Source organism: Tinamus guttatus, unplaced genomic scaffold, assembly GCF_059628265.1.
Source record: "Tinamus guttatus ecotype Peru unplaced genomic scaffold, ASM5962826v1 Tinamus_guttatus_pri_ptg000389l, whole genome shotgun sequence".
In the NCBI taxonomy this organism is placed as follows: Eukaryota; Metazoa; Chordata; class Aves; order Tinamiformes; family Tinamidae; genus Tinamus; species Tinamus guttatus.
In genome coordinates, this window is record NW_028288923.1 from 4,263,164 (window position 1) to 4,277,938 (window position 14,775).

The window sequence follows — 14,775 nt, forward strand, 5'->3', positions numbered from 1 at the left end:
TTGAAAGATTGCTAAATCAGCAAGTTAGTTGTTAATTTGTTTTGTAAATGCATATGCTTCCGTTTACATTTAGGGCACAGTTGATTTCACATAACAAATAGGAAAGTTATTTATTATTTTATTTCACAGCTGACTATAATCTGAGTGAATAGAAAAGATTTTTGCTTTTGACCACAGTATTTATCAGTAAAGGTTGCATAAATGGAAAAAAAAATCCCAGTTTCTTTGGGGAGATAAAAATGTAGATGATAAAACTATTCTGTTTAAAAACAAGCTGTAGCATTTGTGAAGGCACAGTGAAACTGCTTTTAGTACGGCAAAAATTGTAAACTAAAGGCAGAGCTTGTGTACTAAAGTATTTTCACATTGATGTTTGTTTCTTGTTGCTTTGAAAAGGTTCAGTAGGATTTGCAAATGCATTTTTTTAAACGTAAATGTTGAAATGTCTCATTTTAATCCTTTTTAGCTTTTTGATGGCATTGAGTGTGAATTCCCTCTGTTTTTTATTTTCATGATAATTGATGGTAAGTATGGCTTTACATTCTTCCTCTATAAAGGCATTGTAGAGATGGGTCATAAAAAGGAAAAATATAAAACAATTTTCCTGTCCTGGAAGAATAAACCATAATTCAGTGATAAGTATGTCACTCAGAGTTTTGCTTCAGGATGGAAAAAATACCTCCCCACTCCCCCCCCCAACACGTATTTCAGCATTTTTAAAGTGAACTCTGCTTTTAAAATGCAATTCCATATGTGCTTTTCTGATGTTTGCAGCAGTGCCACTAACTGTTGCATTGACTTTCAAGTCTTAAAGCCTTGCATAATTGTCAGAATCTCACAGAACATAAGAGCAGTGGAATTATTGCTGCTGAGGAAGAGTATATTGATAAACTGGATGTTGCAGCAGACCTTTTCAAGTTGAATGTTCTCTGGCAAGTGAAACAATTTAGAAGAGAAGAAAGAAGGACATAAGGACACTATTGATCAAGTTGTTCTTTGAAAGGCCTGTGCTTCCAGGCCTAACTTTTCCATGTAGCCAGCTTTTCTAATAAAGATATTACCACTACCTACAAACCTTGTGTTGACATTAAGAGACGTACCAGAAATGTTAATGGGGAGATTTCAAGATGGAAGCCAAATTCACATAAAGTCTGAATAAGAAAATGAGTAAGGGTTACAGTTATCCTGCTTTGTAAATGGATGAGATTCTGGCTGCAGTTTATAACATTTAGTATTTTTTCTTCAGAGTGTGAAATGTTTTTCAAGTAAACTTGGTGCACTGAAATCTGCTCTCTGCTCTCTTCTATGACCATCACGAACGTATTTTTGAACGTATAATTAGGAATGATACCAAAATCCAGGAGAGAAGCACTGATATTTTAGGCTGCCCACTTGTGGTTTGGAAAGAACAACAAAAAAAAGAAAATCTTTTCCTATTAGCAGTAAAATAAAGAAATAGTTTTCACATCTTTTTCTTATAAAGAAAAAAAAAAAAACAAATTACACACCTCACAAATATTGCCCTGATTTTTTGTTTATCATAATTTCATGAAATAGGAAATTTCATTAGTAGATACTATGTGCATATGTGTTTAGATTAGACACTAAGCTGTGCTTTTTCCTTTTATAAGTGTATTGTCATGAGTAGGTTGAAACATTCTGGGTTTCTGAAGGCAATAAGGCTTGGTATGCTCTTTGCTATAACACTTACAGACAAAAAATGGTTTAAATATGCAAAAACTGTTCTGAATTTTTTGTGAAGCTGTGGTATTAAAGTCATGCAGCTATGAAATTATCTAAGCTCAATAGACACATTAAAATTGTGCATAAGAAACAAAGTACAGCAACATTTATATATTTTGCAAAGATTTTACAGTACTTCGTGGTTGTAAAACAAAACTGGTGATTGTAGAATAAACTGAAAAAAACGAAGTAAACAAGATTGTCCATTTTATTGTTTAAAAACTTGTAAGTTATGTTAAGTACATGCAGAGTTACAGAGCGACTTACAAACCTGCAAAGACACAAAGACATGGAAGGAGTAAATTACAGTTAAATGTAATTAAAATAAAGATAGATAAAACTCAAGCTCCTACACTGTAAATATTGGTTCTGTTGAAAGCCTTTTTGTCCATCCTACATATGCGAAGAGTATGTTTTTTGAGCAAATGTATACTAGAGTACTGAGTATCTAGGCAACTCCTGATAACTGAATTGGGTTACCTCTGTAAGAGTGGGACACAGCTCCGTTAAATAAGAAGGGAGAGATCATAGTCCGTAAACAACCCAGTTTTGTTCACATGTTCACATTTTTTGTTTGTATGTTCATTTTCACTGTTACGAACATTGAGTTCACAGAGCAGTTTCCCCATCCATTAAATGAATTAATTTTTGTTATTTTTAGGAGTTTTTAGAGGAAATTCTTCTCAAGTAAAGGAGTATCAGGATCTTCTCGAACCTTTGCTTCAACATACCTCTGAAGGTATTGTGACAATCATTTTATTATTTGGAAAAATTATGCTGGTATAACTGTAAATTTCATAGTTTGTGCTGTTATTCCTCCTCACTCAAGTACTATTTGGTATAGCCCTTGGTTTATTACACTAATGGTGGTTTTGAGAGATAACAATGAGTGGTGATTCAGGATCAGTTTTTTCTTCTTTTCAACCCATTTCATTTTATTAGGGAAATAGTCGTATAATGAAATGGAATGTCATATATTTACTTAAAGTATTAATTTTACAACTCCATAGGGTGTCCTGTTGTACCCAAATATTATTATGTGCCAGCTGATTTTGTTGATCTGGAAAAGAAAAACCCTGGCAGTCAGAAGCGATTTCCTAGTAACAATGGACGTGATGGAAAGTTTTTCCTGTGGGGACAGGCAGTTTACATCATTGCAAAGCTCCTGGGTAAGAAACTGAATTCAAACTCTATCAGGTTTTGAGTTGTCATATGTGAGGGATATTTGTATGGCTAGTGTTTTTCTTGAATATGAACAAAAATATTGGCTTAAGTTTTAAATAATGGAGTGTGGGTGGCATGTGTCCTCTGCCTTTGTTCATATGTAATAGACAAAAATTGCTTTTTATTCTTCATTTGATGTTAGATTTTCATGCTGCGTGCAGCACACTGTGAAGCTCACTAGGTTATTTTGTAGAATCAAAATGTCTCAGTGTGGTAGGCTTCTCATTTGCTTTTTTTTTTGTTTTCTTTCTTCATGGCTGTCCCGCTGAGAAGCTATATTACATAAACATGATGCTTACTCTCATTTAACTCTCTCTCTCTCACTTGCACCTGTATCTGTGCAATGATGTTTATGAATTGATTCTAACAGTTCAGATTCTTTATAAATTTAAGCAAGGTAAGTTGAAATTCTGAACAGCTGCAATCTCACATAAAAGTGATAATGTTTTCTTTAGTCTGTGATGGTTTTACCCTTACTGGATGAGCATTTGAAGGTGCATTTTGAAGGCTGCCCATTATAGTATGGTGAATTTCAGTCACAAACTTGTAGTTTTATTTGAGAGGAATCAAAGACTGGTGCAAAACAATTGTGAAAATATTCTACTGAACACAGGGGTTTCTTAATATTTCTTGTAGGAGAAAGATCAGTCTTTATTCTAAAGAGTTATTAATTAGTATATTTTGTTCTAAGTATGTTTTTTTCTGAACATAGTGTAAGGGAAGCAAGCTGTCATTAGTAAAAATGTAAAAGATTGAAGGGGATATTAAAAAGTAAAGACTTGGACAGAGCTGCTCATATCTGTCAATATGGAAGAGTAGAGTCAGCCCAGTATGCTGTGTGATCGGCTTCACTGTATTCATTGCATAATGCATTCTATTTTTGGCAATATTGTAGTTAAATGCACCAGGAAATTTCTCATCTTTAGTAAATTTTTTTTTTTGATTTAACCTTCTAAAATTAGTGAAATATTGTTTGAAAGTGTTTCCTTATAGTACAGACAGTACTGTACAGTAGTCTCACTTTACTAAATCTCCTAGTATTCATCCTATGTTAGTATTTGTGTATTTTCATACCTGAAGAGTGTTTGTTAAATAAGTTATATTTATTGTTTGCAAAATACCGTTTATCTAACCTGTTTTGTTTCCATTCTTTCTTAAATACTATTCTTGTTAAGCATGCTATATCACTTTTTGAAATGTTATTAGTAGCTACTTCTACCTTCTTTGTAATTTTTAAACTTTCTCTGTGTTCTAAAGTTTTTCTTCCTTCCCTTAGTCCGCTGCAATATTTTTCCTCTTTTCTGAATATTGCTGCAAACAGAGCTTGCAAATTTTATCACAAAGTTAAATCTGTTCAGCAGTGCTGATTATGAAGTATCAAGAACTCTATTCGTACCTGTTTAGGGTTGATACTTTTAATTTTGCTTCTTTCTAGGTGCTGTTGGCAAATGTACTGAATTTTGTCCTTGATGGGATCCTTTTCTTGTGTGTTATTTTGCTTGGTGGTAGTGGTGGTGGGTAATTAATTGAAAGCCTGACTCCAAACACTTTGATTTCTGGAAAGAAAAGGTGCTAGTTTTCCTTTTCATCATCTGTTCCAGGAGTTGCTGGTCTTGCCTCAGGGGTAGCAATTAAAACTTTATTTTTTCTCAGCCTCCTGGTTTCTGTTGTGTGGGCAGGAACACAGCCCCACCTCCCTGCTGTCTGTGGGCCTAATGTCTGCCTGTTGCTGTTCAGATTTCTCGAAAAGCAGCAACATGAGACTGAGTCAATTCTTACACATCTCATTGCCTCTCACAGAGATACGATAAGTACTAGAAAAGTTCAAATTGTAACTCTGATCCATGGAAGCAGGGAAACTATCTGCCAGCAGCAGTAGGTACCCTCCACATGCATAAGCTATGGTTGTGTGTAATAGGTTGCCCGTGCAATTTAAGTAGATGCCCCTTTTTGCTTGTCTTATAACAAAGGGCATGCATTTTGAATACAGTGATGCAATTTTTCAAAGGCAATTTCTATGTCTGGATGAGGTTTTCGAAGTCCTCCCAATAGACACCTTTTCAGAATACAGGAAGTCATATCAGGACACAAGGTATTATCTGTTTAACACAGCTGAACAGTCACTGTTACTTTAGTCTTTCATTTAGTTGCTTCCTTTTAACTATCTGGTACTGTTCCTCATGATTCTTGTATCCTGCTGTGTGGATTCAGCACAGCCTGGAACTAGGTTACTGTTTTGTAGCAGTATTTCTAGAGCATAGAACCGAATGGATTAAATTCTGTCAGCTTTTGCTAATACAAATGATGAGTTAATAAAGAAAGCTCTGCCTTTGGATTCCAATAAACCTGCGTTTGTGATTATGGTGAGGAGAATTTACTGAAATTCTTCCTTTAAATACAGTTGTAAATATTGAAAATTACTTTAAATGTCATATTACTATACTTACATAACTACTTCAATGAAAAAAATATTTTGGCTACATATTTTAATTGCAGAGCAGTATAAGTCAATGTAAAACAACAGTGGAAAAAGAGAAAGAATTCTGGAAACAGCTTTTGCCTTTAAAAACTATGAGGCAAAAAGGCTATTGATTTTGCAATAATCTAGTTAATTTCTTTTATAGCATCAACATTAATATAAGTAATTAAAGAGTCCTAAATGCCTTTAGACAACATCAGAAGTTTGCTTATGTGCACTCAAGCTCAGTTCAGTGTTTTCTTTAAAATATGTTTTTGTAACTTGTGCCTGTAGGCTAATACAGTGTATGTGATAATTTTCCAAAATCCAGATATTTTTTCTTTAAATAACCAGCTGAGCATGCACTGTGGCCCTGCAGGATGTTTCCTGGAGGAAGTGGGATGCTGCAGAGAAGGGAATGAGGAGCGGGGCTGCGGCTGGGAGGAGACCGGAGCAGGCGGGAGCGGGGGGCCAGGGCTGCTCCTGCCGGCTCGGGCTGCCTCTCTGCGCAGGAGGCCCGCCGGGGCGGTGGCCGCAGCCCTGGCACAGCAACCAGCAGCACCTGCCTCCCTCTCGGCCCCTTCAGTGTCCTTTCATTTGCCCCTGCATTTTCTGTTCTGCTCTCCATGCTTTTAAAACACACCCAAGCCTGGACTAGAACAGGGTAGTGTTCAGCAGCATTTTCATCATCAAAGCAGTAGTTTGGTTTTGAATTGCAGCTGAATTTAGGTAATGCCATAATCAGTTGTTTGTCTTTTGGACTAACAGTTCATTTCCCATTGTAACTGTTGACTTACTTATAGGAGACATGAAAACGCACTGTGACCTCCTCTATAGCAAAAATCAAAGAAGGATTGGGCTGTTTCATGCAAAATGAGATTTTGATGGGAAAGTGCCTATTTAAAGGTTGTAATAGCTCACAGGATTTAATGAGCCTTAGTTAAGACATTTGTTGAAACTTTCTTATAGGCTGCTTTGACTGAAGTGCTTGATTTCCTTTCAGGACAGCCAAGGTTTTTCCACTGAACATTTTCTACACTGCCTCTTCTCAATTTTCATGTATATCTAATTATTTTACAGAATTTCGTCTTGAGCTATCTTCGTTGATATTTAGCTACAGTTTTAGGATTATGGATATGTAACATATGACCTTAAGACAGAGGCTCTATGTTCTTCAGGGCTAAATATGTCTTTGATGCCTGAATTTCTATTCAAAGCAATAGAATAATTCCATAAATTATGGGCAAAAGTTTTGTTTTGTGTGTGTGCGCGCGCTCAGTATATTGTCTGCATATGCTCTTTTGCAGTATACTTGCAGAGTATCTTGTCTGCATATTTATTTCTCTAGAAAAAAAAATGAAGCATTTTTTAAATATACAGTGTTATAACTGGCTGTAGGAAAAATGATACTTAGAAGACACAGGTTTTAAAATTGATGTAATTTTGCAGGTTGTTTTAGTTTGTAAATTGATCTAAAATGAAGATGCTAGCAGAACCGACTATATAAAATACATTTGCCTATATCTTTTTCAGAAACTGTGGCAAGTACTCAAGTCATTTTGATTTTTATTGTGTTTCCTTTCAGCTGACGAGTTAGTAAGTCCTAAGGATATTGACCCAATAGGACGTTACGTACCTCCACAGGATCAGAGGAATGTTAGCTTGAGATTCTCAAATCAGGTAAGCATAAGCTTAGCTTAAGTCAATTTAAATGCATTGACTGAAGAAATATCATCAGTGTGCTATGTAAGTTTTTGTATATTAGAATTAAAGTGCTAAGAAAATACTAAATTCATGTACACTTTCTTAATTGATGGAGGATTCTGTAAGGAATATTATAGTAAGATTAGTAAGTAAGATTACATAGTATATAGTAATATTATATAGTAAGATTCTAAAAAGATGATAGATTAAACAAAAGTTTAATAACTGCTAATAGATAAGTATATGTTTCTTTGAAATGCAAGAAAGGTTAGGAAGGTGAGAAGAAAGCTGCTATTTTTAATCCTTTAAATTAGTTACTACTTAAATGTGGAATTTTCCAAATCCTGTAAGTATTTTTCTATGATGAGCTCCTAAGAGCTGCAAGGGTGAGTTGCTTTTTGCTGTGTATGGTACACACATATGTGTTCCTTGTTTAGCTTACATGCACACCAGTTGTGAATGCTCAAAGAAGAGGAATTATTAGGACCTTTTAATTCAAATCTCCAGTGGGTAGATTAACAGCACAGGATCATAGTCCACAGGCAGGCAACTTTCTAATTGCGGAGGTAGGAACTGTATGGATGACAATCTGTAACTAAAATGTAAGGAATATATATTTGAAAAGTTTCTCTTTTAGCTCTGTATATTTCTTAGCAAATCATAAAATATGAAGTATTTATCTTAAAATCTTGCAAGGAAGAAATGAACAAATGTCTTTTGAGACATCTATTTTTCTTGTTCTGTCCAAATGCTGCTTAAACCCTTTGTTTTCTACTGTTTCTTGTTACCAAGGTAATGCAAATGCCTGGTACCGTCTGATTACCTATGAACGAGGCTTCTCATTGTTCACCCGGCAGCACTGCCGCTCTGTTCATAGGAGATAGTGCAAGCTCCGAGACTTCATTTCCCACTTCCTGTTGTTTGTTCATACATCATGGGATTATAAATACTCCAGAAATTGTACAGCATACGTACTTTTAAGAGTGTCATTAGAAACAGTTACCCTGTACTGAGTGTTGCAGCCCATCCAATTTTTGTTCAGAAAATCAGCAGGCATAGGGACTTATTTTCTCCTATCTTATTCCCTTTTGGTTCGTTTCTGGGTCAATAAAGAATTTATTTAGGCAACAGTAGGCAAAATTCAGCAATATAGTAAGGATTCTAAAGACTAAACACTGTTCAGGGAATTGAAAATTATAATTGAAACAGATTCATTTTGATTTTTTGCTTCATCACCAATGAAACTAATTCTGGCCACTTAAAACCAAAAATAAAAGGAGATCAGCATAGACCATTTGAATGTGTAATTGTGCTGCTCACAGGCAACCTGATAGAACTGATGCTTAATAATCTTTCCCTTTAAATGCTCAAATTTTGCCTGAAAGTTTCCATAGTTGAGACCAATAATAATAATATTTTTGTTGTCAGCATTCGAAGGGCAGTGATTCTTGAGCAGATTACTGATGAACAAGACAGATATTTTCTTGTCTCTTGGTTTCTTGCTTTCAAGGGGGTTTCTTCTATAAAATCTGTATGGAAATCTCACTTAAATCAAGGTTGCTCAGCAATCCCTGTTACTATGGATATCCTTGTGTGCACAAGAGGATTTGAGATTGTCAGTTGTTCAGTATCCTAAGTGTGAAACAAACAAATGATCAAGACAAAGATGCCATGAGGGCCCGATGTTGCCTGCCCTCCTATGATGGTACTCCTTTGCTGTAAGATAGTGATGCGTGCTTTGCTTGGTTTATAAAAGATGAAATTCTTCAAAAGATAGTGTGGGTACTTCCCAAAGTGGCTTACAAACAGGGCAGTACTTCTGAAGTAGGGAGAATTTGACAGGTGTGGTATAAGGTGTATAAGGCCACTGTAACCTGTGAGCAGTGCTCTAGCAAAATGTAGCTGGAATGGTGAGTGTCCAGGGTACTGACCACGACAGGTTTGTATTGAAGCAGGTAGCATACGTGGGTTGTTACACTGTTATGTTAGTATCAGGGCAGAACGTTTGCTGCTCCTGGTTTTAAATCAAGTTTGTCATCATTCAGAGGAGATTTTTTCAACAAGGTTCCAAAGTGAAAGGCAGATGCATATATGCATGTGCTGTGTGTGTTTTCTCAGCAAATGTCTCTTGCAGTTGAAGTGGGCAAACTTCAATGAGTTTCAGCTGACTGCCTTGACCTTGCTTAAAGAGTTGGTCTAAATATTTGATTATGCTATTTTATCTAATTGAGTTAATTAATGCAAAATCAGTGTTAAGCATTTGCTTTAAAGTGCTAGGAAATGGACTAAAAATACGAAATGAGAACACCACACACATTAGTTAATTATGTTTTCATAACTTAAAACCAGTTTCCTTAATGATATCTTCTTTCTCATATAGCTAAAGAATTATTTAGTTGAATAGAAAGGAAAAGCATTTCTGTTTTTATAAATTTAATTCCTATAGGCAGTAAGCTGGGAAGATTTGGAAGATTTGTTTTGGAAGACAGTATACCAAAAGAAAGGCTCTTTATTTGTCTTTGAAGCCATATACAATGGCTTCAGAAAAATGCTGAAGAATAATTTTAGGATGAATGTGACTTCCATATAAGGTACATTCTGATATTTTGGTGGCACTGAATGTAATCATTGTAACTACTTGCCATTGAAAAACATCATTAATGGTTTTATATGGAGTTTGTCACTGGGCTACTGAGGAAGCACTTTTATTCCTTTTGATTGTATAGTAAGTGCTCTACCCTGCCAAAATACAGAGCTGCTTTTCTCATTTGTCGTTCTGAACATGATTTTAATTTTAGAAGGCAGTAAGCCAACAGTGCTCTTTCTAGTATTCTAATGTTCTTTGCAGGATCTCTAAAAGAGTGAAAATGTGGGATGCTGCTTAGGTAGCATGAGCAATCTGTGGAAGCTGATGAACACAAATTACTGATCTGGTGATCTGAAAGCAAACACCAGAGAGGCTGTATTTTACCATTTGCTGCCTGCAGACTTTGTGTCTGAAGATCCGCTGTCAGGCACACAGAAATGTCAGAATGAATAACTTCAGGATGGGTTTGGAAAGCAGTTTTATCCAGATTTAACAAATTAACTATCAGTAGAATGAAAGATACATCGTGAATTCTAAACTCGCAAAATCTGGTAATAGAGGAGTTTCATTTCTATAGAAAATGGGATCAAATGAGGAGTGGAGTCATGTTGATTACAGCTAACGCTGAAATATTAATTTCATCAGTCTCCTTAAGGAGAGACAGAGAGAGAATATGGATTAAAATATATTTTGTTATTTATGTTATATACATATAAAGAAATATTTTCTCAGCTAATTTAACACCCTCCCAAATATTTTGCACTGCATTTCCCTAGGAGAGGTCTATGCATGTTGCATTCTCTGTCTTGTGGTGCAGACCCCGTATTCTCTTTGCTAGTTTTAGACGGTGTTTCAAAACACAAAGGAAGCTAATGGCAATCAAAGAGGTTTTGTGCACTAATAATTTGCTTTGTAATGCTAACGGTCAGTAGCATTTCTTGTCGGGTCCCATTCATGAGTTAAAAAAGAAAATGGAATCATCTGTGCTCCATTTACTTTGCTAAAAGAAGATAACGCAGGGCATTCTTGTGCAGAGGGGATAACTCTTGAAATAGATTCTGTACAAGAGCTTAGTTTATTATTCCTTTGTAATATTTCCATAACCGAAGAGAAGATATAGCACAGTTTTAGTTGTCGTAATCTATTTTGGAGAATTTAGTATATAAGCAGGCCTGTTTTTTAATAGTTGAAAAAAATTGGTGTTTTTTTTGTTTAGTTTTGTTTTGCTTTTCACTGGAAGATCTGAAAGCTGATTTATTACTCTCTTGTATTTAATTTTATTTTCAACAAATGTTGAACTCAAAATTGGCAGAGTAATTTATCTTTTGAGTTAGCTTGAAATGTATGTGCAGATTTAGATTTAATTAATGAAATTCTCTGACTGCATGCAACGGCTACATTCCTTTTAATGCTTCTGCTTTGAAGACTGAGTAAATATTCATGAGGACTTCACCTAACTCCCTGGAATTGGAGGTTAGTGCCCATTAATGATATTGGGAAGAGAACAGCCAAAATGAGTTAACACAGTTAACACAATTTAAAACTAGTTAAATCTTATTTTAGAGTTTGAGGCATTGTGGTGTCATTTCTGTTTCGTTAGCCTGGTGTGGAAGCAGCCTTGTCCATAAAGCATTTATCAGTATTTACGTGTTTTCTGAGCTGTTTTTCAACAATTTAGCTGATGTTCATAGCAGCAAGGGGGTTTAGGTAGGTGAAGCCCAGTTGCTGCCCTTGCACACTGTTTCTGATTTCCTCATTTTTCTCCATACGCCTGGAACCATTTTAATCGATGCTCTGATATTGTGCCCACTTTCTCACACGTTCAGGATGAATGGATTTTTTTCGGAGCTTTGAGGTTTCCTGGGGAGCTAGGGAGGAAGGCACAGCGAGAGCAGCTGTCCTCAGAGACTGCAGCAGAAGAGCAGCGCTCAGCTGCTCTGTCCTCTCGTGCCAGGACTGGCGTCAGGTGTTTCTCCTTCAGCCTGCCATGATGGTTTATAACCATCTTATACAATTTCTGGAGAGGAAGAATAAAGGTCTGGCTTATAAGTTTGTCTCCTGAGAACACTGGGATACATTTGTCATTTGCACAGCATGGATACATAGTTGAAGCAGGCCCTTTTCCCTGCTACCCAATGAGAAAAAGGAAGGCAGAGAGGTGAACCTGGGGCAAGGGGGCTGGTGCAATGTCTTGGGGAGACAGTGACTGATGGTTGTGTAAAGAGCTGCTTAGTCTGGGGAGTTGGATAAACCTGGATGTGAACACACCTAGAGGTAACTTTTAACAACAATTTCCAGATTTGTTTAGTGGAATGTTTAGGAATGTAATGCTTTTTTTCTGTTTCTTACACTGTCTTTTATATGTAAATGTGTTATATGGGGTGTGTGTGTGTGTGTGTGTGTGTGTGTGTAGCTAATGCTGTGTGTCACTGTCATTTTTTAAAAGGGTGATATACCCTATTTCATGAATATTGTGTGTTTATTTATGGTTTTGGTTTCTATTATTTTTGTAGATCACTATTTACAATCACCCATGATACTTTTTTCAAACTTTTTCTCACAACTGTGTCTTCTAGCCTAAAAATGTTGCAGCAGAAAGTCAATTAGAAATGACTTCAGAAAAAGATTGCAGTAGCTATTGATAAATTATTTCAAGTGCATCATTCCATGAAATCCAGCATATAAGATATAGATTTAAATGAGAAATGAAGGAACCATCATTTTATTACACTTTTTTTGGCTTCAGTATTATTGTCTAGTTGTGCATATACAAATTTATAGCTAAAAATAGTTCAGAGCAAAGAATATAGTTATGCAACAGATATGGAGAGGAAGTCATATAGAAATAGGGAATATTTTCTTGGACTTGACGATTTTTGTTTAGACTTTCATTTGAAGAAGTCAAAAGAACCTCAAATTTTCAATAGTGAAAATGGAACTGGGAGGAAACTCCATAAATCATTTTAAGGTGAAATTCAAGGTTTCTGCTCCCTTAAAAAAAAAAATCCCTTTTGTTTAGTCAGGGCCCTAATTGTTAAAATCAGACTTTGTGTTGTGCCGGTTGTGCTGTGGATTCCCTTGCTTTGTCATGGCTCGTGTAGAACCCCCAGTGGCTCCTGTAACTGCGTCGTGTCAGTGTGTACGGTGTGAGCAGCCTCTGCATTTGTTTGGAGGCAAAGATGTGCCTCAACTGGGAGTCACAAGGCACAGTGTGATGTTCAGGATGAGATAATGTGGTTACGCAGTCTCACTCAGGCTTTGTTTTACAGCAATCATTGTCAGGTGTTCAATTGAAGATCAATCCTTAGTTAGATCAGAAACTGTCTATAAATGGCTGCTGGTTAGAGAATGCTCTGGCGTTTTCTGCCAAATCTTTGCTTTTTGTTTTAAAAATTTAGTATCTGTTAATATCACTTCTGCCTTCTATTATCCCTTTTTCACAAAGGTATAATACTTCTGTCAAAAGCTCATTTCATATGGGAAAAAAAGAGGATCTTCAGTTGAAGTTACATTCATTTGTATGCAGCAAGAGATGTTTGTCATATTCTTGAAATGTTTAAATATTCACGTTACTGTAACAATAAATAGTTTGTTAATCATGCTAAGAAGTATTTGTTGTTTCTTTGTAGGGTCCTTTAGAAAATGATTTGGTGGTACATGTGGCTCTGATAGCAGAAAGTCAGCGGTGGGTATTTACTTTTACTGATACTGCTTAAAGGAAATGTTTTAAAGGAATGTTTTCATGAAACATTGAGTTCCAAGGTATCCAAGGAAGCATCAAAGAAAATATAGATGCTCATATATCTGCTATATCTAATCTGTTAAAATAAAGATTAATCTCTGGTTAAAGTTTGTCCTCATTTTATTTGTAGTCTACAAGTTTTTCTGAACACATATGGAATACAAACTCAGACACCCCAGCAAGTGGAACCAATTCAGATATGGGCTCACAAAGAACTTGTCAAAGTAAGGAATTCTTTAAAAAGCTATGTATATGTTTCTTTATAACTAAGGGAATTTATATCAAGCTACTACGCTTGAATCTTTGGGTTTATGTACCTTTTTGTGTCATTGTGATTTATTTACTTACTTATTACAACTTATACTAACACTGGTCAGTTGTACATACCTAGCTAGAGGCTTCAGCACCACATGAAGCCTAGAAGTTTTATGTTATTTCACCATCATTTACCTTTTACCTTCATTGCTGGTAACCAGCAGTGTGAAGACAACACTCTACTAATGAAAAGCAGTGTGAATTGTCCTTTCCCTGTCATGAGCAGTATGTTTTCCCAGAGTTGTTATTAAAAGGAAGGAGGGGGATCTGTAAATGCCACATCCTCTATAGCAGCTTACTGGGCTGTTTGCAGTGCTGTGAATCCCATGGAATTGAATGGCTGTCAGGGAACAGTCTATTTGTATCTTCCTTTCTTGCCTCTATTAAGTAGTTTTTTTCCCTCTGTTCTAAGTATTTTTAATTAAATGTAGTCCTTGAACTAAAAATGCACCAAATAGAGTATTCTTTCACTGTGGTGATTGTTGGATTGTTGTTATGTGGATGTATGTTTTAAAAAAAATACATAGAAGGATTGTTTTGTTTTACCAAAATTTTACCAATCTCATTTTCTGGTTAAAGCAGAATGCACACATTCACAGAAACTGAGACAGAGGAGGACTATAGGAAGATCTTATGTCAAGCTTTTCCTTACTTTTTGTGATTCGTTTTTACAGGCTTACTTCCATTTGGGTGTCAATGACAAACTGGGACTATCTGGAAGACCAGACAGACCTATAGGATGCCTTGGAACATCAAAGGTTGTTGACTTATTATCTTATGGTTATTAACATACATGTTAGATAGACATGGAATTAGTGTTTGAACTTGAAAAACTATTTTAAATATAATTTTAATGTACGTAACTTTATTCACAAATTTTGAAGTCCTTGAAATGTATTTTTTAAACTTGGAATTTTTTAAGAAGAGACATACTCACACATCCAATTACAGTAATACTTACTTGGCCAAAATAGGCTACAGGATGATGAAGTGTTCTGCTTT

The 14,775-nt window shown here is 35.7% G+C and overlaps 1 protein-coding gene across 6 annotated transcripts in view; it reads left to right on the forward strand.

Annotated features, from left to right (window-relative positions):
- PHKB (phosphorylase kinase regulatory subunit beta) overlaps positions 1-14,775 on the forward strand; it is a 57,440-nt gene that overhangs the window by 25,923 nt on the left and 16,742 nt on the right. For all 6 annotated transcript variants that reach the window (XM_088530870.1, XM_088530871.1, XM_088530869.1 and 3 more), the window contains 7 exons: positions 467-524; positions 2,405-2,482; positions 2,754-2,912; positions 7,011-7,105; positions 13,346-13,401; positions 13,589-13,682; positions 14,448-14,531. In XM_088530870.1, coding sequence (XP_088386996.1) covers positions 467-524; positions 2,405-2,482; positions 2,754-2,912; positions 7,011-7,105; positions 13,346-13,401; positions 13,589-13,682; positions 14,448-14,531 — 624 coding nt within the window. The remainder of the gene's footprint in view (positions 1-466; positions 525-2,404; positions 2,483-2,753; positions 2,913-7,010; positions 7,106-13,345; positions 13,402-13,588; positions 13,683-14,447; positions 14,532-14,775) is intronic.